A 27,025-nucleotide genomic window follows, 5' to 3' on the forward strand; every position below is an offset into this window, starting at 1 on the left:
TCTTTACCTCGATCAGGGGTGAGGGGGGATTTTAAAGGATATTTTACGAGTATCAAGCACATAGCGCATTTGATACGTCTTTTAATGAACATAAGACTACTATGTCCTCATGAAATTTCTATATCCTTCATTACAATAATCATAATCATCCTAAAAAGACAAAATGTGCATTGGGGGTAAGAGCAGCCTGAGACTGCTGCCGGGAGACAATATGAACATGTATATATGTATGTTACAAATGACGCACAACTTACGTATACATGTATTAAAAAATAACAATATAATTAAGAGACACTTAGAACTGCAGGCACTTACTATCATGGTGGGCTCCCCCCCCCCCCCCCCCCCACCGACCTATTCCCAAACAAAACATTTTTTTTCTACAGAAAATGTTCATTAAAGGGTTGGTCCCTCTCCAATTTATGTTGTAGCGTAGTAAAATCATGGTAATTTAATAATGTATTAAAAAACTGAGTTGTGAAAGAAAGTTGGAACCTACCCCCCCCCCCCACCCACCCACCCACCCACACACACACTACATAGGTTTTCGAGTTTGGAGACATTTTTCATTTGTTTGCCCGTCAAAGTTTTTTTTTCAGGTTTATTGTCATTTTTTCCTAGCTGACACCAATCTTCAAAAACTATACTATGTTTGACAACTTTAATTTAAATTAAGCATTAGAATTTATTAACAGGGGTTTCCCTTTTGTTTTGTTTATAAGCGTTGTGGATTTTCTATTACAAGTAATCTTTAAAGAGAAAAGTTTTTTTGTTCCACGACAAATGTTCCAATGCAGGCGCGGAAAAGGGTATTCCCTTTTGGTTGAGGGTTAGGAATTCATATCTACTCAAAAAATCCAACTCAGAATTTTTTGACAGGCAAAAAGGATTTAAAATGTCCAAACTAAAAAAAAACCATTGGGGGGGGGGGAGCTTTGCTTTATCATACATTTAACTCTCCTTACCATTTCCACCAGGAGCCATGTTTTCTAAGGAGGGTCGCAAACTCGTTTTTCGTACTTTTACTTTGTAAATTAAATAACTCTTAAAATCAAAGGGGGAACTGTCAGGACCCCCTTCCCCTGAATGAATCTTCAGTGTGCAGCTACATGATGGCTAAGCGCTGTACATAATCGGAATAGAGCAAATGGTTTTGTGAGCAGTAAAAATACCACACCTGTAAGTCTAGAAGTATTAAATTTCGGGAGAAGGGCAGTACCCTGGCCTCCATCATACTTTTTTGGCAGAGGATTAGTAAAACATCTGTAGAAGGGTCATTTCGTTAAAGATTAAAAATTACACTGTTGAAATGCAAAGAACTAACAGAGTCTACATGCGTCAGAATGTACACACTAGAATGTGTAGGGTAGACTCGCATTCATTCAAACACATTTCCTTCTTTTTCTATTTGTTAGATTACATACAGTCCTTTCATAATCTAATTATGTAGCGTCATAATTGGTATGGGTAAAACTAATAAATACCAATTAATGCATGAAAACGAAGATCGACAGACAAGAAATACAGTTACAATTTTTATATTTCTTTAATGAACACCAAATTTACGGTAGAGGTAAAGCTTAAAACAGATAACTTTTATTTTTGGCAAATAAAGATGAACCAATAGAGAGAAAAACATATGTTTAAAATTCTAAATTGTTAACAATGGCCACAACACTGTACTTCGGCAACTGCTACGACTTTTTCCCCACAGACTATTTGTCTACTCATTATAACATGCATTAAGATTCAAATATTCAGAATTTCTTACATTATCTATATGTTTGAATTTAACTTAAAAAAAGGTAGAATGGGGAGGTCAACAGTATCAAAATCTGTCATTTAAAAAAAAATCGATGTTCACGACTCATTTACATTATTTCTCAGATAAGGTATAGCACATTTACACAATATCCATTCTCAGTACTTTTGTGTCTAGCACGTTTTCCAAGTGCTCCCTCAATAACAGAAAGTTGTCGTAACTTCTGGACAGCTCCAACACACAGCCACATGTGTGGGCCACTGGACAAAGTGTAAATTCAGGCATAGGGGGTGTAAATCGAACAGTAATTTTCTTTCCAATTATAATGTCCGATCCAGTGCAGAATCGTAAAAGCAAGGTCAGTTTCTCAGTTGAACACGTCTTGATGTACCGCTTAAGAGAATCGGCCGTTGCTTTCTCGGCTTTTGTCAGATCTTCTGGAAAAACAAACAAATTCAGGACTTTTTTGTTGGTAACTTTGCTTTGCTCATATATTTCTTCCAGTCTACCTATCAGAGGCTTCAAATGACTACTAAATATAGGAAACCAACAAAGTGTGACAAAAGACGGTTTTTGAATTAGTTCATGATGAGCCAACTCAATCAAAAGCTTTCTAAAATTTTCCTTAGTAGGATAGACTCTCAGATTAAAATTCGATAAAGCATCGAGAAGTTCATTTTCCTCCACACCATTAAAATCATCAAGAGCATCTTTAATAAGTCCTCTGTCCATATCAGGCAAAAATGCCATGAATGACTCAAGTAGCTCCTCATTTGTTGGGGTAATATCAAAAATACATTTTTTCAGAAAGATTTGTGAAAGCTGTATTGGAAAATACTTTTCTTGCTTGAAGGACAACACTAGAACTTTGGCTACGGCTTCCCATTCCTCCTGCTTCATGATGTGCACTGTAGTAGGAATTTTAACATCACTTCCTTCAGTGTGTTTTAAATAAAAAGTATCCCAAAATTCCGACATGGCATCCCGAAAAACACCCCCGGAATCCTCCCCCTTCTCTGTCAATATTGAAAGTTGTAGTGTGTCAGTTCTTAAGTTGAACTCTTGCTTTACAAAAAACTTCATGACGTCAGAGAAAGCATTACCCCTCTTTATAACAAGATTTTTGACAACTGCACTTGCTGGTAATGTTTCATCGAGGTCGTTTCTTAATAACTGCGAGGGCCCAAATTCTATCTCTGGGTCGTAAATATAGTTTTGAAAATCCGGTAATATACTCCCAGCAGGAACATTCTCAAAAGTGACAATCTCTCCAGGAAGCACGTTTACGGGTGGCTGTGCAGACTTTAATGTAGCAGGTGGAAAATCCCCTTCAGAGATGTGATCTGGAATGTTTAAATGACTTGCATCATCTGGGGAACTAGCTGTTCCGGGTGCCCTTTCTTTTTCAATATGGACAAGAGAAAGCATTGGATCTGGAAGATCCTCGCCAGATGAATATCTGTCATTTATTGTGGATTCGCCATCATGATGTTTCTTTGATGTTATAAGATAGAGACGAAGAGTTGACATTTTAGATGCTATATATAAATCATTAATAGATTTATCTGCAATATCTTCTTGAGAAAAATCAACTACTGAAAAATGAAAATCTTCTTTTTTCCCCACAGATGATTTTCCCTGGGGAAAGAACAGAGGCTTGACTTCTTCCAAAATTTCGTCTTTCTTATAGAATTTTGGGAGGTCCAGCTTTCTTGTCCCACCACCTCTGGGAGTTCTCACTTGCTTTCCCCCATGAATCCAGCCAACTTCCACTTTTCGCATGTTTTTATTTGCACTCTTATTCCCAACTCTAGCCATATGAGTCTTCTGTTTCTTTGCCTTTGAAGTAGATGGGCCTTCATCACTGGAACTGCTACTCAGAGATTCTTTTCCTCGTACACCCATTTTTTGACGCAGCGTTTGAAGAATGGATGATTTTGGTTTTTTCTTTTTGTTCTTCATTTGTTCCAAAAATATCCTTAAATTGACGCGATCTCCTACTTTGGGTAAAAACTCTGTGATGTCTTTTTCGCTCATTTTTTGAAGGACGGAAAGAGTCACCTACAAAGCAAAATTATTTTATTGTATTTATTAATGTTTGACTAGAATAATAACAAGTATATGAGACTATAACTTGCAAAGAACATGGGAATGTTCTCATACAATTATTGCCCGGTTGCTTATCTCGGATTTAAACCTTTGATCAATGATTTAGGAAAGTTGAATTTTCTCTCTTTCTCTGGTAGCCCCCCCCCTTTCAAAAATGATGCTACGCCCCTGGAATAATAGAATGATGACTTAGAAAGCTAATAAAGAGAATGTACAACGCGACAAGCGCGGATTCAGACAGGGGCTCACTACCGTCCTAGAGAGAGAACTGTCGATAAGTTTGAGACACACGTAAAATTATCTTCCCGAACACAATTCTTTTCGATCCTTACTTGAGTTGTCAATACATGTATTAAGTATATCATAAAACGACTACAGTCTTTGTTTACTGACGACTCAAAGGCGGATCCAGCGCCAGCGCGCCGAGCGTGCGCCCCCCCCCCCCCCCCCCGTTTGATTTTGTTGTTGTTGTTGTTGAAATTTTGTTTGTATTATCCTAAAATCAAGGGAAATAACACCCCCGGACCCCACCAGGGCTCTGCTCTGGACCCGCTGGCGGCTTCAATGCAACCCCCAGACCCCCTGCCTTCTACTGCGCCCCCACCTCCCATGATGAAACTCCTGGATCCGCCGCTGCGACTGATACACCGGAAGAAAAAAATTCAGAATATTCCAAATGTTATGTACTTTTTTGATAGTTTCAATTTCAAGTAGATAAACGTTCGGTTATCATCATTTACATCAAACCCTTGCCACTTTGTGCAAAATTTGTTTTCAAATATTAAGAACCATTTAATTTTAACAAATTATAATTTTGATACGAAATCTTATGTAACCTTACTATGATTGTGTAATTTATTTAGAGAGATGAGCTCAAAATCGAAGAAATTGTATCCGTTTTCTGTTGATTAAACGCGTGTTGACGACTCCATGGACTGAGAAACGAATCAACATTTAGGAAAATCATCACTGTAGGGGACAGAACCATGACAACGAAATAAATTAATGCTTTAGAGTCCAGAAATAGGCGCTGAAGTGGGTGGGGGAATTTTTTTCGAAGATGAGAGCTTTCGTCCCTTGTAGAGTGTATGTATATAGGTATGGTATGTCTTTTTTAAACGATGTTTTTCTTGACCGAAACACAGGTACTTGTGGACAGGACCCCCCCCCCCCCCCCCGCCGATATTCAACCCCGGGGCTTGTTGGACATTTTTTCACAAATTATATTTATTACACTTATTCATCATGTGTACCATAGGAAAAAGATCTCTCTTATAATGTATAATGAGGTATTTTTGTGTGGAACGATTATTTTGGGGTTTTCACGATTTTTTCCTATGGTACACATGATGAATAAGTGTAATAAATATAATTTGTGAAAAAATGTCCAAAAAGCCCTGGGGTTGAATATCGGAGGGGGGGGGGGGTTCCTGTCCACAAGTACCTGTGGACCGAAAGTGTCAGAATCTTTATTTTAACAACTTTTAAGTGTATTTTAACAACTTTTACGTGTATTTTAAGTAGATTCAAAATTTTATTAATTTATTTTACATTTAACAATCCGGAAGACAAGTCCCTATGGACAAATGGATCCCCCCCCCCCCCCAGCTTCGGAGTATTTTTTTAGACACAATAATTTTTCCAAAATACACGAATTCCTAATCTACTATACCTTTATTTCGATTTCTGATATTTTCCGTTTTCGATTAGTTTCAGAGGTTGCCTCTAATGGGTATTTAGAAATACTAGTATTTTTATAAACTCGTTGAGGGAAAACTTCTGAAACTAGAAATTATAAGCTATTACTATTTTTTATCACGGGGGGGGGGGGGGGGTACCGATCCATATTTCAAGTGCCTGTGGTTTCACTGGATCATTGGCGACTTAGCAATATAAAAATGCCCAAATAACCTCTTTGTGAATTAAATGTATGTCAAACTAAACCTTTTTAACTATTGAGTACTAGAGATGTTTCTGAATCTGAAACGAATCCGAATCTGAAAATGAATCTGAAACAAATCTGAATCGGAGGGATCTCGATTCCGATTTCAAAACTGAAAAAGATATATATCATCATAAGAAAATTTCTTCACTTATTATACAATGAATAAAAATAATATATATTCATTTTTGTGATTTATTTTTCAGTTTTACTATGACTAGGAATATATCGAATTTTGATTTGAAAAGTGTTTGATTCTTCTCCTTCTGAATTTAACTAGTTCACAATTACTGTTGCGAAGTACCATCGCCGGATACCCACGGGTGATCTCGTCTTTTACTCATCACCCACTGATTTGTAAAAGATGAGATCACTCGTGGGCATCCGACGATGGTTAAATACAAGTACATGTATCTCTGTTTGATATGTCATTTAAAAAATAGTGAGTGATGTTATTATTTTGTCATTGGGATGGGGGTGTTATAAAAGGGACAAGTCAAATTCTGTAGACTGAAAAACAGAAACAGGTACCCTTTCAATTCACGGAAAAACCTGCTCGTAAAAGTATCATTGTTGTATTATTCACCTACTTACATTATTTGTTTCTCGCAAGAATCGTGTTCTGTACTCTTTTAAAAAAATATTCTGTGTAATTAATGTATTCATACGAGTCATTTTATATAGTTATATGCAATTGAAAATTATGTCGGATAAATAACCTTTAAGCAACCCCTTGGCCACATTCTCGCAGGCCAATTTTTTGTCGAAGGTTTTTGGCGATTTACATTGATGTCTACAAGCTTTTAGTTTTAACGTTTCCTGTCATTTCCTTGATTGACGAAGAAAGTAGCTTGTTAAAATGAATAGTTAAAAGTGTAATTTGTCTCCTACATCTCAAAGAACACAATTCTCCCGAGGAACGAATATCTAGTGAGTTGAACAATAAAATAATACAAAACTGATAGCTTTCGTACGTATTAAAAAGACACTTATTACTACATGTAGTATGTAATATGGCTGATCTATAGGATGCAGTAACATTACGGGAATGGGGCGCAATTGAACAAAAATCAAGTCTACAAGCTTTATTTATGAGGGACATAACAGTAATTTTGATAATTTTGATCTGATTATATTGTGCAGTATATAGCGGCAAAATTAATAGGAAGGGGGGAGGGGGCTGGTCTCCATATCTCCCCCAGTTCTTACGGGCCCGATATTATGCAATTATTTTTTGACGACTTGAACTGAGATCGAGGCCGTTCAGTAGCGATCAAGTGGTGGAAGGTGTCAAAGTAATCCAGCTTCGCCCCCTATTTTTTAGAGTTAGTAAATTGTATGTAATATAGTTGAACAAAGATGAACTTGCCAGCCCCTCCCCCAACCCCCCTCCTTTGGGAAACACGGACGGACCGCTCGGCAGCTGGTCAAGGAGAATTACGCAAGCTTGACAAGCCCCCACACACAGATTGTTTTTTTTTTCACGTCCGGAGAGAATTGGGATAATTTTTTTTGTCAAAAAATATCCGAGTCGGAGAAATGGTGATGATTTATCTCCTTGTGGGAATTTATTAGTATGTCCCCCTCCCCGCCCTGAGCAAATTTCCTGGTTCACCCTTGACATTTCAAACATACTTCTTAGCCCCAAGAAATATTAATCTAGCTTACTCCATTAACTCTTATTTTTCACATTGCTACAAGTAAGGTAAAAATATAACATCCATATACGATTTACATCATGGACTTTTTACTCCCAGGATTTTGTGGTGGTTTTTTTTCAGAGGGGGTGGGTGGGTGGGTCTCACAAACACATTAAACCTCTTATAAGATTACAGATTGATATACCAAAGAAAAAAAATCTGTAATCATACGTGTGTTCATTTTCAAATCGGGATCAAGATCCCTCCGATTCAGATTCGTTTCAGATTCATTTTCAGATTCCGATTCGTTTCATATTCAGAAACATCTCTACTAAGAGCTAGTTACCATTTGAAATCAAACTGAAAAATTCAAAGATATACATTGTTCCTTCATTATTTACTTCTGTCTTACGTTTTTTTATCGTTTCTAAACCATCATGAGTGATGAAATTTCTCAAATTAATTCCCAAGAAACCCCCTCCCATTTGTCTTTCTCTTCAGTCACTTGCAAAATTTGTCTGTCTATTTGCGATTTCATATTTTCTTATGGTTTCAGTTTTGATGATACATGTTCAAATTAATTAGCGTTGCATTTTTTATCTGCGTTTTGATTAACATATAACCATCCGTAGATCTTTGTTTTTAAATCTCTCTCTTTCTCTTTTCTCTCTCTCTCTCTTTCAATAACAATGTAAATCTGAACCTGAATTTGTTTTGAATTAAAAAAGCTATAACACCCGCTCTAATGAGTTAATTATAGTCATTTATATCATATACCCCCATACTGAACACATTCCCTTTTCTGCTTTTTGAATATAGGCACGTAGTGTCTATGTCGGGTGATGTCCTCTTTTTCAAACACGGTGTTTTATCACGAAAAATATTCATTGAAACGAAGGTTACTCCCCCCTCCCCCCTTGTTGTAGCATAAGTTAGATTACTTTGGTATTGATCAATACAACTTGGATTTGAAAGGATTTTGGAAGTTGGAACCTACACTTTGAAAAAAAAAACACTACGTGTCTGGGAAATATAAAATTATTATTATAATTTCCACCTAAACAGATATGTTTATCACGAAAACCGTGATAGGTTTACAAATTATATTTTTACAGACCTATTGATTTCAACAACACCACTCACAGACACCCTCACACACACAGTCAAATTTACCTTCTGCTCTTTCATTTTCTCTATCGTAATTTTGTTGATCATTTGCTTTAAAAATTCCTCTAATTCAGGTTCCATTTTCCTTTTTGTGATACTACAACAAAAATTACAATATTCAATATTCCAGGGAATCAGACATGTGTTGTTTTTCTTGGTCAAGTCACTTTTTCTAAATGCTTTATTCTATCAAAAGCAGTCGACAAGATTCAATAATGTAAGCAGGGCTCGTGAGACGATATTACTTTAAAGTTATAACTTCAAATACTACGTCACAGTGCTAACCACATCAAAAAGTAGCCGATGTCGAATTTTGCCAAAGAAAAGTCGGAGAAAATTGCAAGATACACGAACAGCTTATTGGCAAATCACAAATTCAATAAAAGGATTGACCTTTTTTACAAAAAGTAATCAAAACCTAATGATGTAAATTAACATTTAGGTCACAGTTTAAGCGTTTGTGTGTGGGTGGGTGGGTGGGTGTGTATGTGTGTGACAGAGAGAGAGAGAGAGAGAGGCTTCGTGAATATTTCTAAACATCAACTAAGAAAAACTCAATATGAATTTATATAAACTTAATTTTTAACGTAATGATTACTGTTCTGAGCGTGTACGGCTTGGGTGTTTCTTTTTATGTGCATTTAATATTGTTAAGTCTACAATAATAGTGAAAATGTTATCACGTATTGCGGTGGCATAACTTTTGTTGTATACAATTATCCCTGCTTCCAAATTTTGAAAATTCAGAGTCAATAACAAATTGATCGATTAATCTCAAGAGAGGTATGGTATAATAGCATGGCATCAAGCAAATGGGTACAGTCCACTAATTGTTTTCCCATAGGTAGCAATGTTAACGTTTCTTCACATAGCTATGTCCCTAATTTTCGTTCAGCAGTGAGTGACCCCTTAAATCAAAGCACATCAAGTTGTCTTTCCTTGGTTAAAATCCCGAGGTGGCATGTCAGATTCGTTTTCCGGCAAAATGCGTCTGTCTGCGTTAACCTCTGAAAATGAAAGTGAAAGTAGGGGAATTCCAGACTTCTCACTGGTGTTATAATACATAAAATAATTCTGCTGATCTTATTGATAAATTACATCTGTCAAGCTTTTTTGCAAGGGAACATACTCCTTATCAACAAGTATGAGGCTCAGTTTAATACATTATCACAGTTTTTTTTATTCAGGTCTGCAAATTAAGGAACTTGTAATTTTTTCTGCACTACTTTCTTCCCCTACCGATTCTAAAAATAATTAGAGGTATGTACCCAATATATTCTTTAAAAAAAAGTGCAATACACAATTCCTTACCTTGCTTTGTTCAGCAAACGTCTTGCTTTAATAATCAGGAATATGACTACAGTATAAAACTGTTCACACTAAAAATAAATCCAGTTAAAAGCAAAATATTTTTGCGTTTAATCGCAAATTATTTTTGCGTTTAAACGCAATAATATTGCGTTTAAACGCAAAAGTGTTGCGTTTAAACGCAAAAGTTTTGCGTTTAATCGCAAAAATTATTGCGTTTAATCGCAAAAGTATTGCGTTTAATCGCAATATCATTGCGTTTAAACGCAAAAAGTATTGCGTTTAATCGCAAAAATTATTGCGTTTAAACGCAAAAATATTATTGCGTTTAAACGCAAAAAGTATTGCGTTTAATCGCAATATGATTGCGTTTAAACGCAAAAGATTGCGTTTAATCGCAATCCTTTGCGATAAAACGCAAAGTGTTTTGCGTTTAAAAGCAATATACATTGCGATTAAACGCAATCTTTTGCGTTTAAACGCAATGATTATTGCGATTAAACGCAATGTTTTGCGTTTAAACGCAATAATTATTGCGTTTAAACGCAATAAAAAATATTTCTTTCTCTAAACTGGCCTCAACGGGCTTCCGTAAATTTCCGTGAGCGTTTTGTTTTGAAAAAGACGCATCTCCAAGATAGTGTATCACGGCAATTTTTTTTAGAGTTGGAAGATAAAGGGACATAAACTTCTTTTTTCTCCCCTCCATGGCAATACCATGAAATCTATATAATTTCCATTAATGAAACGTCATTTAATTGCGTATAAATTAAATGAAGATCGACAATTTTAAAGTAAATAGGTTAATCCAATGTTTATTATTTACCTCTTATCATCCTCTTCTAATTCCAATATTTCCTTCAGCTTTGTTTTGAAGTCTTTGTAATAGTTATAGGAAATCTTTTCTATGACAATCTCTCTATCATAAACAGGTAGTGTTGTAAAACTTAATATTACTTAGCATTTAAAAGCAGACTATATTGTCTTCTTTTTATGATTGAGTGAAATCAACTGTCAAAATAATAAAGTGATAAACCGGTTCGGAGTCCGAATATAGCTCTCTCCTACCCGTGGCTGCTTGATCATATAAATTGTAATCTTGAATATGTATGCCTTCGTCACCTGCACACGGGGTTTATGCATACGGGGTTTATATCTCTCAGTTGATTCGATACACAAGAGCATGCATTACGTATGAACAATTTCTTAAACGAGGTAAATTAGTGACAAACAAGTTGCTGAAACAAGAATATCAACAGTCTCGTTTAAAGTCATCATTTCGTAAGTTCTATGATCGATACAATGACCTTGTCAGCATATACAATTTATCATTGGGTCAAATGCTGACTGACGTTTTTCATACTAATTGTTAGGCCATAATATACACACTAAATTGCCGACGGATTTTTCTGTTATTTCCCGATCATGACAAGGAGCCTACGGCGTTCGTGACCGGTCGACAGGGGATGCTCACTCCTCCATGGCACCTGATCCCACCTCTGAATTTTTGGAGGTCCATGTTTGCTCCGCTCCAATTTTGTATTATTTAATGTACTTTTGAGCTTGAATACTGTTCGTTTTGTCCATATATTTCACTCTATGCTTTGACGCTATGTTCAGCCAAATGACAATATTTTGTTTCCATCGCAATTGAAATCAAGAATTGACATCATCAATAAACAAACTAGTAGACTAATTGTTAACAGAACAGTTAGAGGTCTTTCTTTCTTTGAACTTCAATATATATTTTTTTTTACATTTTAATCTTTACATTTAAATTCCATGAAAAGAACTCACAAATTGCCTGAAAGATGGATATATTTTTTTAAAATGTAATGGCCTTGACTTTTGAACTTGATTAGATACTGAGATAGATAAAGTATGTTTTACGATGTTTATTACAGCATCCATCAACTTAAGAACAATACTAATTAATCATGTACTCATTACCGACATGTCGCTCATTATATCAAAGAAAAGTATGGCTAATTTAAAGAACTGGGTACGTTAAGTATAACAGAGCGGCCCTGTCTCCAAATTTGATTTCAGTTTTTTTACAAACATGCCGACGATGTGTCCTTTCAAAATCATTTTATTTTTTTTAATTATCACAAACCGTTTTTCCATCAGAGGTCTCGAAAAATGGGGAGTTTTCTTTAGAAATTACAAATTTTGACGTGATAACGTCATCACGGCGTTACTGATTTTAACGTTACGTTAAAAGAAATCTGTCAATTCTCTGAACTGGAAACTATTTACTTTAACCTGCCTTATGTTCCAGAAAACAATTTTGAACTTTTATTTCAATTCATCGTAATGTATCTTTGATAGCTGGAAGGAGTAAAATAATTTAAAGGAAATAAAATTTTATTACAAACAATTTCATCAGACAAGTAATGAAGCTTGATTCATCCATACAGACGAGACAAGGTAGTACCTCTTTTGAAATTGTGCTCGTATCAAATTTATCATTTTTTTATGTAAAAATGTCCTAATGATTTCTTCAATCATTTTCCGCAATGTCTATGAAGTTACATTAAAATTTTTAAAGATACTTGAATCAGTATTAAAAAGAAAATTTGAACGTTTCATGTAAAGTTGTCAAAATTGGATTTTTGGCAACGAAAAGCCATCAACATCACTCCCCTTTTCCATTCCAACAAATTGCAGCGCTATTAATTTCGTATTTTCTATTTATTTTTTTGGATAAACGTATAAATAACTCACTCTTACGGGGTTACGAGGTGTCTTAAACTGCGTTAAAAAAAATTTTCTCTGATGATAGGATTTCTTTTATAGATCGTTATTTACATTGTATTCATTCCAGTGTATCCGCTTTACTGCACGGTTCATTTAAAATACCCTAACCAGGAACAATTCTCAACATACTTACACACAATTACTTTCTATGTTAAAACCACAAGAGGAGACAGGTTATATGAGTCCTGATTGATGAGGCCATTCCAAGTTTTTTCTTTGTTTACGTCCATCCTAACCTATCTTCCTATCCGAGAAAACACACAAACCAAAAGGGGGAAAACGCAGCATTTTCAGAACAGTTCTAGAATTTCTTATTATCATTTGAGACCTCTCCTCGCCATAAAACTTATAGTTTAACTACTAGTTTATTGAAATAAAAAAAAAATAATACACCACTTAAAAAAGAGAGATGTCAATCCCCAAAGACTAAAATGCATTTCAGAGATTCGTATTTGTTGATTTTAATTTGAGTTAACTTTGTGTTTACGTTTCAAAGATTTGTATTTATCAATTTTAATTTGTGTTTGTTTTTAATTTCATAACCCCAAAACCAATTTGTCCGCGTACAATGCACATAAAAAAAAACTTGGAATGGTCTTATCATAACTTGCGTTAGAGACCTTTAAAAATTTTGCTTCAAATAAAAACCGTGAATCTCCGAAGGCTTAAAAAAGGGTGTGCGATTTGTTTAGATCAATTTTACGATGAACAAAATATTTTATATAGCCAATGCTAATAATTTAATTTTAGAGACAAACACATTACTTTGCATGTACGTATTCATTACTTGATTCACAAAATCGAAAATTATATGCCTAAATCTGCGTAGTGAACGCGACAGGAAATGCACACGAATTCTCGGGAAGGGATTCAGAAGCCTGTAGTACACTCTAACGGGCATAATTCCCTAAAACTAAAAGTTAAAAAAAATAAGGATATAATATTATATGTATGATTTGCATATAGAGTTTATCCGCGTCAGCTATGAAAATATGCGCATGTCGTCTTCAAAGCAATGCAGCATGAAACGGCAGACACTTGCATTGATATCGATCAGTAAAAGATCGATCAATGGTCACAGTCCAGTGGGGAGCCAAAGGAAATTGGAAAGGGATGTATTTAGTTTTAAATCAAATTCTTGATATAATTTTTTTTATTGATACTCATTACAGTGCATGTATAATTTGATTATCAGTAAGCCTCCCCCCTTCTATTTGCATAGAGACAAAATACAAATAATCGAAATGCAGAATAACTGAACACTCACATAGAAGAATCAAAATTCACTTTCACGTCCCTTTTTATAAGCTACATAGAGATTTTATTTCTAGTTCAGTTATCAAATTATACGAAATCTTATGTTATTTTGTTACTTGTGGGAACAATACGCAAAACACGTCACAGTGCTTCTTTATAGAGTTATCCTTGCCATTCCCGGATTATATCACTAGCTTGATTATGTTTCTTTTTCATGTAAGTGTCTGATAAAAAAAAATCTTAAAAAATATACCTAACAAACTGCTGACATGAATTGCAAGACGATACGTCACGTCATCTACTAAGACAAAAACTGCATTAAAATAGATAAAGATTTTCTTTAGAACTCCTCCCTATGTTTACATGTTACACAGCCGTAGATACATGTATTTGATATAATTATTTCGGTGACAATGATAATTTTATCACTTGCTTTGCATACATTAACTCTGGGGCATTTCCTTGTGCATTTGTCCTTGTAGTAACGATAAAATACTTTTAATTTGTTTTTTTTCTGGAACGGATTATCATTACAGACGGACGTTGAATCTTTAAAATTTAGCGATAATGTGCACCGCCGTTTTCACAGAGGTGATATTGGACAGGACGCTCCTCCAGCCCCGATGAACATCTATTGGAATACTAAACATATTTCCTATGAAGTATATTACCGGGTACTATTATTTTATGGATAATCTGGATAAAATCCTTTTAAAAATACTTGCTTACTTCAAGATTAACAGTAGTGTACATGTAGTTAATATGTACATTCGTTTTTTATACAGATAAATATCTAAAGATTAATTTTTTTGATTTTTTTTTCATTTCAAGACTTGGAATGCCTTAAAATGTATTAGGAAAACAATTTCTGAAGAAAAAAAAAAAAAGTTAAACCATCGATTATATGGAGCGGAAAGGGGGTGTCTTGTCCACAAGTAATGCAAGATCGTGTTTGTATTTCTTACAGAACTGCATGAGATTAACAGATAATCTTTATTTATGGACAATATAAAAGGTTGATTGTATCATGTTTCACTTAAATTTTCATAGAAAATACCGAAAGCGTACACCGCTGTATGCGTTTTTTAAGCATTATAAACTTGGTCAACATAATTATCTAAAACTCCTTGTAAATTATAAATTAAACCCAATTTTACTTGAAAACACTGATGTCAATATTCCGATCAGCATGATAAATGTATATATAATTAATAAGTGTAAATACATGTAAGAACTTTTCCATTCCCAGCTGCTGACCTTCAATAAGTAAATGTAGGCAGGCAGTGGCAGATTTAGAAGTAATTTGTCATAGGCTATATAAAACACATCCTGATTATGCGATAAACCACAAGAATCCTTTCTGTCATAATTAATTTTGTCAAATAAAAATCTGCAACAATACAGTGACAAGGATAAGTTTTGAAAAGAAATGTTCAAATGGTGTCTGATATACATGTAATCCAAGCTTCCAATCTAACCTCCCCCCCCCCCCCCCCAAAAAAAAGTTAGCTATTGTCTTTTGACATTCATGAATCCCAGACATATATAAATTGAAAACGAATAAAACATGCTTAAAAAAGCTGATGATTTTCAATAAAAATGTTAAAAATAATCTTTTCTTAAAGTCAAATAAATTCAGTGTCCACTATGAAGGAGACGCGCGTTTTAATTGGAGGTACATGTAGTGTTAAATGTAAATTGATTGTCTGAACCATCCCAACTTATGTCGTTAAATTACTTTTTCACGGTGTAAATTTTGATTGAATATTTATCATAGTTGCGAAGACTGAAGAAATTGTTTCAAGTACATATTTTGAACATGATTGCTCTTTGTGACGTCATTTTTTTCAATGCATTGCGTCACTAATTTACCTAATGTCCCATAGTAAATTTCACTGAGAAAGGTTCATATGGTTTTCATTTACATAAATAATTGTATTAAATTAATTTTTTTCAAATGCAGAATTGAATTTTAAAGACAATAGAAAAATAATAAAGCCTTCAGATATAGAATTAAACAATTAATTTCTTTAAAAATATAGATTTTATTGTGGAGAAAAGGTGACGTCTATCCAAAAATGCAGCATTTTTTACTTCAGTTTTTTGTAAAAACGGATGTGGCCGCACTTTTGTAAGGTTATTTTTTCTCTTTAATATTAAAAATCGTAGTGTATTTGTTCTTTCTGCAAAGTTTCGCATACATACTCGGATGCGGCCATATCGAAATATAGACTTGAAGAGGAGGAAAACGTCCAAAATAGGGAAATTCCGGAATATTAGACCGGTTTTGAACGTTATATAAATAAAAGGGCACGTGAGTTGAGAAAAATTTATTCCTATTTTAAACACAGGTAAACCTCAACAGTTAATTGATACAATTGATAGAATGTAATCGTGCGTTTGATTTTTGCTGATTTTACAGGGCCGTAAATCGGTCTTAACGTACCCAGCTCTTAAGAGAATGTGAACAAAAAATAGATGGTACTATTTTTTAAGATCGGACTCGGTGTGCGCAATATGTTAATCGTTGAGACAGCAGACATCGAAGATGATATTTCCATCCTTCCTCCGTCCCTATATATTTTACTGGTGAGTGTATACCATCAAATAAAATTCGTAACCCCCTTTTCTCTTTCAATATATATAATGTTTTAACAAACACGTATAAATTTGGGAGAAAGTAAAATAATTAAGAATTCATTTTAAAAAAGGGTAAGATGTTAGAAGAAAAGTCCTTTTCACAAGTACCATATGAAACGGATTTACGTATTAGTGAAAAGAAGGTCTGATGTTTAATGTCAATATTAAGACTTTTCAAGCTAGTTCAATTGATTTCAGGTCCATGTGAAGTTTGGAGGGAAGGGGGAATGGCACTAGCAAGCAAAATGTTGCGTGAAGCAATCAAAAAGTCATCAGACGTTATTATTGAGGGGGTTACAAGCATAAAGTAGCCATTTTTTCTATAGTATATATTAGTAAAGCTATTGTCTTTCCCTTTCCCGGTTATTAAGGCCATGCAAAAATCAATTAGGTTGTTGAAAATTATATATTACTCCAAACTACAAAAAATATGAACAACCCAACGAGGACATTTTTTAATCATTTTATTTGCATTTTTTGTTGTCTTCAACTTCTCTGAAAAAGAAAAAAAAACGTTTAATTGAATGAAAAGAAATTGAAATTATAGAATAAAACTATTTATTTATACAAAGTAACTCTAGATAAAAACCCAAGAAACTATAACTTAAAAAATTGCACTTCTGAATCAATTAACTGATTAACTTAATATATATACTGATTCAAAATTGCTTCCTATACTTCAGATTTTCTTTTCAGCCCTCGAACCTTTACCCCCTCTTTGAAACACTTGTTTGGAAATATGTATGCCATCTGTGAATCTGAAACTGAGAGCACATCTTCGCCGACCTCAAGAAGATTGCTATAAAAACATATTTAAAATAATTTAAATGAAATGTAGAGATAACAAACAGTAATCAATTTTTTTTAAAGATGAATGAACAGATAAAAAAAAAAGAGTAAATAATTGTCAATAAATATATGGGGAAAAAAAATAAAAAGGTAATAAAATTAATCAGACTCTATATATCCAAAATAAATCAGACTCTATATATCCAAAATAAATTTATCTGAACAAAAGCCTCTTGCATATATATATAAGAAATTATTTGTAGAAAAAAATACCCTCAATATTTACGAAAGTTATATAAGAATTTATAAATTGAAAATGATAATTGAGTAAATACGAATTAAATATTGAAACAAAAGATACTTAGTTTTATCTATTTATTAATTAATCAATAAAACAATAGCTTCTATAGTTTATTTCCCTATCACTAATAAATATATACCTTTCAAAAGACACGGAGTCAACCATTTCGTTGAACTCTTCTTCAGATGCTTCTAAGTCCTGTATTCCCTGCAGTTGTTCAAATTCAAACTTGAATGTCAGATACTGGTTTAAATTTATTTAAGAAAATAACACAACTGGTGGAACCTTAACAATAACAGAGCTCGTGCCCTGTTTACAAAACAGTTTACCTTTCACCGGGTGTATTCAATTTGTTTTAATCTTAGTATGTGAATAAACAGCACATACATTTTTAGAATGAATATTTCTAACTCTAAGATGTTTTTTGTAAATCTTTCATAGCATGTGAAGTATTATAAGGAGCCTTCTTTTGATGCATATATTTAAATAGTTACAGGGTGAATAAACTTGTTTTCTTTAAATGTGTAAGGATTTCATTCGGAAGTACAATATTCCCCTCAAAGTAAAGATTGTTCGTGTGATTATATGATACAAAGACACACACTATCAGAGCTCAAAGTTTAACTTTTTCACTTTTCAGAAAACTCTAAATTCTTAGTGTGGCGTTTGTATCTCACACGGTTTGGGTATGTTTTTGACTTTAACATGTACCCGACCCTATTGGAGACAATTTCTGCTTCGTAAGACAATCCTGAATAGGCTGGATCCGAGAAGCTTGAAAAAGAGGCAAAGAGTTGGAATTAAGTTTACGTATTTATTGAAAGAGCGCAATCTTGAAAGTCATATTATAATATATAAACAATCTGGTCTCGTTTAACAATGCAAAGTAAATTTCTAAAAATAAAATGAGACCAGCGTAAATAACACAGTACACAATTAGACAGTAAACCAAAACTATAGATAGAAAATGTATATTGCAATTAATTAATTTATAAAAAGGCCAAAGTTTTTAATTTTTTTTGGTTTACGATTTTCTGTCTCAAAAAAATGCATTGGGTGGTCGAAAAATAAAAATAATTTAGGATTCAACAATTTCATTTTAAAATAACGGCAATGTTTATTTTAATTAAAATAATACACGTCAATAGTACTTTTAAGTTTTATTGTCTAGATCACATAACTCTTTTTATTTAATTTTAATTCATTTCTAACTTTAGACTGAATGTCATTTTCACTTACATATAGTTCTGATTTTTGTTTGTCAATCAGTGCTTGGTTCATGATGTTCAACATTTTGTGCTCTTCAGTGATATGTGATGTGTTATAAACCTTCGTATCTCCACAAACTAAAAATAAGGATCCAAATTCAAGTTAAATTTAGATTGAAGAAAAATACAATTTAAGTGTTTAACAATATTAAAAGTAATTGACGTTGAAATAAAGGTTATAATAATTTGATCATGCAGCTATCAAATTTAATGTTCAACCTGCGGCAAAAAAGCCTAATAATTTCTCAATCAAGTCCTTCTTTAAATGTTTGTTATGTACTTGCACAGTAGGCAATGCTCATTATTTATTAGTAATTCAAAGGGCTTTAATCTCAATTGAGTATGAAATTTGCAAAGATTTGTATATTGAATTTATTTCTATAAATTAACAAATGTTTTATACACATTTGAATTTATCCAGTGAAATACCAGTCAACGTTACTTCAACTAAGATTTATCAGCCTATTTTGGAAAACACCATTTTTGGGGAATTAGGAAAAAATTATCGGCTGTTTGATGAAATTGCAAATTTTTTTTGAAAATGTTGCTTAAATCATGTACTCAGGGGTAATTCATTTAACATTTCAGCACGAACTCTAATTTGGGCAACCAAATGACAATTAAATATGGACCATCTTATTCGTACAAAATCAACTTTGAATAATAGACTAATAAAAATAAAATGGACTTCAATGAGTATAAAGCATTTATACAACTTAGGGTAGTACATGTACATGTGTGTATGAGATTTCAATTTAGATCATTATAGTATCTGTTTCTGGAGATTATAAACCTCCTGCAAAAAATTATACTAAGTACACATTTTCTAAAAGTCCTCTTTTAATATGTATTAATGCATTGAAAATATATTTTTCTATCTGAAATAATGCCCTAAGTCCTTACCATTAACTCGCAGATCAAATGAGTAGGTGGAAATAACTTAATAAATCTATATAATTACACAATATCATCATTTTTAGAAAAACAGAGGAAATTCGGATTAAAAGTTGGCGATGTTTTACAGTGTTTTTAAACATGTGTTATGATTGTAGCTTTGCTAAATGAGTTAAGGTATTAGAGGTGTAATACGCCATTTTCGGTAAAAATGACGGCATTTACCGAGGTGTCTGACATCGGCAGTTTTCGGAACACTGTACTTCGTAAACAAAAATGGCATGTCGTCATGACGGCCTAGGACGCTAACATAAAACATACACCAAAGAAAAGGAATATAACTTAGCGGAGGAGAGAATAAATATGATATTACGTAGAAAACACGTTAATATATTTTGTTAGACAAAATATTCAGTCAAAACGATGATACATTCAAATTCACACTTCATGGGTTTTTCCAACTTCTAAAAATAGCACCACTTTCGAAGAACGAACGAAATATACCTTTCTTCAAAACTTTACATTCGCATCGCGATTTCTTGTGATTCTCTCAATATCAGCAAACCGTTTGAGGGGAAAAAATGTACGTAATTGGTAGCATTGCGTGCATTGTAGAATCTGCAATTTATAAGTGACGTTCAATGTCCATCCGTAAAATATCTGAGATGTTCAAAATATATCAGTAAAAAAATAGAATGTAAATATGTTTACAACATTAAAGAAAAATAATTAATATTAGATATGGGAATAAATGATTTATTCTGGGTTGGGTTAGGGTGATTTTTGTTATTTTATTTACATTAAATAATTTATTTATTTTTACATAAGTTTACTGTTTAGAAGGAGGGGGGGGGGGGTGAATATATTCTTTATTGATATTTTTTATATTCATGTGGGGAACAAATTAGTTTTTTTTTACCTTTTGATTAGTGTTTCTGTCAGTATATATATTTTAGTCTACGTTGTATAGTAATGTTTTGATCTGTAAAGAACTTCATGCACATGGAAGCTGCAAAAATGTAGGTCATTTTGCAAATCTTTGTCTGGGTCAAGGTCAGTGTGACGAGGTCAATCTTCTGAACCAATGAATATGACTAAAGTGAAGTGTATTCAATATGACAATAACCTGTTGTTTATATATGCTCATCATTTCATTAATTGTCATATCCCATGACATTTACAAAAAAACAATGGCTTAAATTTTTAGGGGTACATCGCTATGATACAGAATATAGATAAATATTGTGGATGGAATAAATTTTTTTTGTTGTTATATTATCACAAACACACCTTACACAAAAATGATATTGTTCTTTTATTGATCTTTCCTACCATATTTTTCTTTGACAGAATATTACAAACGGTTTTATGAAAAAAATTGTCACTCAAAGTAGACAAGTTCTCTCGATTACAAGTATTCATATATCATACCTGATGAATTTGAACTAAAAAGAATGCATATATGCAATCTTTACTGCTTAGTGTTGCAGCTGAATACATGAAATATTCAACTGTTTGCGACTAACTAGAGCAGAGGTAAAAATAACATCTGTACCTTTTGTCTATTAAAGGTGCACCAGTGGTTAGAGGGTACCGGCATGAAAATAAAAATAGAAAAATTATGTTTGGACAGAATTGCATGAAACTTTGGGAAATACTGCCTGAAGTGTTGTCCATTATAACTAAACTGAATTTAGTCATATTCAAGGTCATGACCATTACACCCCTAATACCTTAAATATATGAAAATTACAGACAATCTGACAATTTTACTTAGCGTTTTCCCAAGATAATTAAAAATAAAAGCATTGTTTACCAATTGAGAAAAAATACTGCCAAATTGGGAAAAAAACTGAACTCATTTTCAATTGGGAATGGGCCGAACTTCGGCCCCCTGAGAAGGCACTGATAAATCCTTATTATCTATAGGTGTATCCGTGTCTGCTAGGTCGATCAGGGTTGGGCATACACTCTCCAATATTACGGTATGAATTTAGCCAATTGAGACATTGCAATTGGAGAAAGGGATCATTTATCCAAGATTTTATTCACTTTTCCATGCAGAAAAAATTCTAAGTGTGTGTCATTACTTTCAGTGAGGAATCACCTTGTTACATGACAGAGCCGCCATTTTTGGTTTGCACATGTGTTTATTTACGGTCACCTAAATGTTCGTAAAGGTCTCATATATTTATAAGCGCTTATTTGACTAAGATGCATTCTAAAATTTAAAACCCACCAGTTCAGCTGAGAAAAATCCGGAAATATATGTCGGAAAAAGACATTATTTTTATTTTCATGATTTGTGAAAATTAGGGTCGGCGGAATCGTAAACCAAACGAAAAAAAAAAACTTTGGCCAAAGTTAAAAAAATATCTGATAGTCGCGTAGAAGATTATGGTGAAAGTGAAAGTACAATGTTTACATTAGTGATTAAGCGTACATCTAATAAATCTATACATCTCAATTCTTATTACATTAAATTGCGTGATCTAAATATCTGAAAACATGGGAAATCAAGGTAACTCGTGTTTAACAATTTTGAACACTTACACAGTTTTAAGAAAGGAATTTTTGCGAGTCATCTTTGCTTCTTAACGATTTGCAAACGAATTACAAAAAGCCTATCTCCCTACACAAAAGAGTTCTAATTGTTCTAAAGGTAACAGAGTTATTTCCCATTAACAGAGTGACAGTTTTAGAGGAAAACAAAAATTATAAAATGTATGTGACGTAAAAGACTTATTATACATTGTCAGTAAATTATATACAACACACTTAAAACAATTAAGATAAAAAGAAACATCAGTGGAAAGAAAAATTAAATTAAAAATTTATTCCTTTAATTAGTTAGGAATTTTCGGACAATCAAATAAACTTAAACATTTGAAAATAGAATTAAGTAAGATGGTTTATTTTATAACGAATTATAAAATAAAACAAAATACAATGTACATACCTTGAAAAAGAGGCAAAGAGTGGGAATTAAGTTTACGTGTTTATTGAAAGAGCGCAATCTTGAAAGGGATGCGCATTGCCCAACTCTTGCCTGTCGTAAAAAATTAGGTCTTGAAAAAGTGACCAATGAAAATTGTTAAAATTGCGGATGTCTAGAAAAATATAAGTAAAAAGACAATTAACGCGTAATAATTATTCACCATAGGTAAGTAACTACTTTTTGCTAAGGGGCTTAACTTGAGTAAATAAGAGTCTCAGATATGACACCTGGTGTTTGAACAATTAATTGAATGACTCCTATTAAGTAACAAAGAAATCAGTAACATCAAAGGAAAATGAGCATAAGAAGACACAAAATGACTTACATTATATACAAACAACAAATGTCACAAACAAAAACTAGCTTGGTATACATAAATCTGGACTATGAGAATTATCTTTAGGAATTTCACACATTTGAATAAAATTAATGTAGAAATAAACATAATTTACAATACCAGTTCTTAATAGTTTTACACAGTTTTCAAAAATAAAATAACTTTAGATTTATCAAATATTTATATTAAATTCCAAAACAATGCTTTATATGTGACTGAATGAAAATATGTTAAAATATAAAAATAGCAGATAAATTGTATGTGACATTTGCCTCACTTGCTTAATCTCTCATCGCAAACACTCTGCGTGTAATTTTGTATACTTTTCATCTCGTATCATAAAGGCAAACGCTTTGAACTACCATATTTTGATGAGTTAGCCTGAAAATTTTCGCATCAATCAGTTTGTTCCGTGAGTCCGTATTACATCCGTACCATTAAAATGGCATTTGTCGAAAAATACACCCCCCCCCCCAAAAAAAATTAAAATAAACAAAACAAACAGATAAACAAATCTGAATGTGAAAATGTCTGTCGAATTTTAATATGACCGTAAGACCGTAATTATATATGTCACGGAAACTTACGATTTGTATGCGTTAAATTTTAGCACAGTCGGATACTGAAAGTCCAGATATAATTTTCGAAGATTTCTCTCTACATTGCAGGCACATTTCACATTACACCCCATATTTTTTTTAGTTACAAATGACGGGATGTACAATTTTCGATCTCACAAATCGTGAATTTATACATGTACACGTCTGAGATTTTTAACAGGATTACCCTCAATACAATTCTATGCGGAAGTCTGGGAACACATTGGATTTTAGTTCCAGTTCGAAGTTGATTTTTTTTAATCCACCTAAGATATTCCAATACGCATGTGTGTAACTGATAGATCAAGACGTAATTTCAATTCCCGAATAGTTTGAAACTGTTTTGCAATCCGAGTCGTATCTTTGTATAAAGTAATAAATATCTTACGGCATAATATAGAGTGTACAAAGATACTGAGAGTACATGGAATTAATTTGAACATTATATCCACTACATGTATATGTGTACGAGTACATGTATATGCGTGGATCTATGATTTTTTTTCCCAAGGGGATGGGGTGTGTGCACATCCACTCAAAAAAGGTCCAACTCAGAATTTTATGATAAACAAGATCACATTGGATTGTATTTTAAATCCACCTAAGATATTTTATTACGCACAATAAATCAAGATGTAATTTCAATTCCAGAATAGTTTGAAATTAATGTTCCTCAATCTGAGTCGTATAAGGGGTGGAGTTGAGAGCACCCTCCCCCCTCCCCCGGGCTAGATCTGTGTAATACTATGCAGTATGTTCTTCCATCTTTTAGAGTAGAGTCTACTCTCTTTCTCTCTGAGTAACGCATCTTACACCCTGTTAGTGCCCCACTTGTGTCGTCATGTTCTCAAACGCAATGCATTGTGAATGAGTTTCCACATCGTCGCGCGTAGGAAACCCACGGTACCAACAAGGTTGAGTGAAAGGATTATACTGTTTTGCGTTCTACAGATTCAACTACGTTACTGATATATTTTATCCATGGATTTTATACATGTGCCATGATTGCGCACTTAAAGGATAGGATTAGCATGGTGGAAGCATGTGATCATCTATGCAGCTGTAGCAAGTAAGAATTTTATGATTTGCTAATGAAATTCCAGTTAAAGGGTTTACTAGAATCAAGAAATCGCTTCATTATTTTTGGAACAAATCAGTCTGTTCTAAACACCAATGTAGGCCTTCATATCTGGTTAACGTAAGTTCTAACCCAGGTATCTACATGTATAGGCTTATCTGAAATATGACGTCATCATTTTGTCAGCCGATAATGTAAACAAGCATACGAACATTTGATGTCTGTGCACTACAAGTATTTTAATTTAAATAACTAAATTGTTATACTTTCGAGTTAATTATGGACTTTTTTTTTTTACATGTTTACTGTCCATTCTATATATGTTGTTATACCTGTTGTGCCTGACATTGATGACTCGAAGCCCCCAGCAATCCCACAGAAATTTGGCTTGTCCTTCATTAAATCAATTATCTTCTCCTGGGCGTCAGTAGAGGGTTTTGGTGGAGGTCCACCGCTTGTTTTCCTGGCATGTTTACGAGCTTCCGTAAATGTCTTCTTAGCCCCCCTGTTGCAGATTCCCCCATTTAAACTTCACTTGTTCTACCGACCTGCGTTGTACCCCAACTGCGTTGACCAGATCTGTCACTTCTGCCCATTTGCTGTTCTTTTTAGCGTTTGTTATCAAATTGCTCTGTTTGGCTTTAAGAACTTCTTCGTTCTTTTCGACGAAATCTGTTAAAACAGTTATTTCGGCCAAGGACCAGTTGGTACTTCTCTCTCGCTTTACACTTGCAGCCATTTTTACTTCGCCGTAGCCCGTAGGTACGGGGAACGCGCGCGTGAAGAACGATTTTAACTGAGAGTTAACTAAAAGACATCAATTAAATGTGAGTTAGCTAATTTATTTTTAATAGACTTTCGAACAACAAAATTTTAACTGACAGTTACGTAACTCGTCGTTAAAAATTTAACGGCTAGTTACGACACTAACTGGGAGTTAATTAAACTAACGTTCGTGCAAACGGATCCTGGACCATTTGTCTAAGCATTCTGGTCCTGGGCAGGGCTCTATTAATTTGTATTCTACTGAAAGAAGTTATTCCCCTTTTCCATCCACCTTTGATAATTAATCACAGTAAATAATGTATTTGAAAGGATAATAGAATGAAATAATTATGCAAGAATGTCTATCGTATAATTCAAAAAGTACTTTTTTAGTTTTAATAATCAGGTAGACATGTAAGTAATAGATAAATAAAAATGAGACAAAAATAACTTATCTTATTAAAAGTTCTTCAAAGACCATAAGAGAGGTCAATGCTAGAGGTCTTAATATGGGTTTAAAAATAGTACAGAAGCACTAATAGTTAGTTAATAGTCTGCATGGTGATAGTGTTAAGTGGGGGACAGATTAGAACTTAATTTATGAGTTGATACTGAATACTAGACTAATTATTTTGTTGATCCTGATCTTCCTACTTCTCTTGCTTTAGGGCAACAAAGCTTCATCTATCAGTGTATTTAACTTCTAAATTGTTGTATTATACTCAGGTGACCGCCAAGGTCCTTGGGCCTCTTGTTTGTAAGAGAAATGTTATTCAGTTCTTGTACCAAAAGAGGATTGTAAAGTTGAACGGTGATATCAATGTCATCTTCGATAATCCTTTTGGTTATACCGTATAACGGGTATTTTCTGTGGTTGGAAATTTTTGAGATTTAACCCCTAAAAGATAGCAAATTAATTTCTGCGTTTTCAATTTTCAATTTCTGCGGTTGCATTATACCGCAAAAATTATTTACTGTGTAGGATCGTCAAACTCTTAGAATTATCAGATAGCTGCATGCCTTGTTTACGTTTTATAAATTCAGTAAGACATATTGATCAAAGATGCATTAGACCTTGTATTAAGCTTAATTAAACTAGTATCTTTTAGTAAGTCTTCGTAAAATTATGTCGAGTCCCAATTGAAATGAATTATTACAGTATCAGTCCACCCAACCAACAATAACAAATCTTTATTCTACATTGTGACAAAACGTTTTATGCGATTTATTAAAATATTTAAATATGTAGCTAATTAATGCATCCAAGCCATATTCTAAATATGCACTTATAGTTAATTGCCATCAAAATTAACCCGGTGTTTATATTTTAAGATCAAACAAATAGTTGCATAATCAAGTTACCTAAAGTTGACCGTATACAATCACATATGTCATGTGCATTGAGGCGTAA

At 33.4% G+C, this 27,025-nt stretch overlaps 1 protein-coding gene across 1 annotated transcript; it reads right to left on the reverse strand.

Moving 5' to 3' along the window:
• Positions 1 to 1,872: 1,872 nt before the first annotated feature.
• Positions 1,873 to 25,588, reverse strand: LOC133199924 (uncharacterized). The gene is made up of 7 exons (XM_061335725.1): positions 25,398 to 25,588; positions 25,182 to 25,354; positions 18,915 to 19,021; positions 17,815 to 17,882; positions 10,755 to 10,847; positions 8,627 to 8,717; positions 1,873 to 3,823 (listed from the first exon to the last, which is right to left on the reverse strand). Exons 1-7 carry the CDS (start codon positions 25,586 to 25,588, stop codon positions 1,904 to 1,906), a joined length of 2,643 nt encoding a protein of 880 aa, XP_061191709.1. The 3' UTR covers positions 1,873 to 1,903.
• Between the last annotated feature and the right edge of the window lie 1,437 nt (positions 25,589 to 27,025).

This window comes from Saccostrea echinata, unplaced genomic scaffold (genome assembly GCF_033153115.1).
Source record: "Saccostrea echinata isolate AGI-Se365-2 ecotype Australia unplaced genomic scaffold, CSIRO_AGI_Sech_v1 ptg000036l, whole genome shotgun sequence".
Taxonomy (NCBI): Eukaryota; Metazoa; Mollusca; class Bivalvia; order Ostreida; family Ostreidae; genus Saccostrea; species Saccostrea echinata.

Bases quoted from the DNA above. Each gene is read 5' to 3' on its own strand.
- LOC133199924 (XM_061335725.1), bottom strand. From the start codon at position 25,588: ATGGCTGCAAGTGTAAAGCGAGAGAGAAGTACCAACTGGTCCTTGGCC. The intron at 19,022-25,181 runs GTATAACAACAT...CCTTATTTTTAG, and splicing joins ATCAATGTCAGGCACAACAG to TTTGTGGAGATACGAAGGTT. The intron at 17,883-18,914 runs GTAAGTGAAAAT...GAACAACTGCAG, and splicing joins AACAAAAATCAGAACTATAT to GGAATACAGGACTTAGAAGC.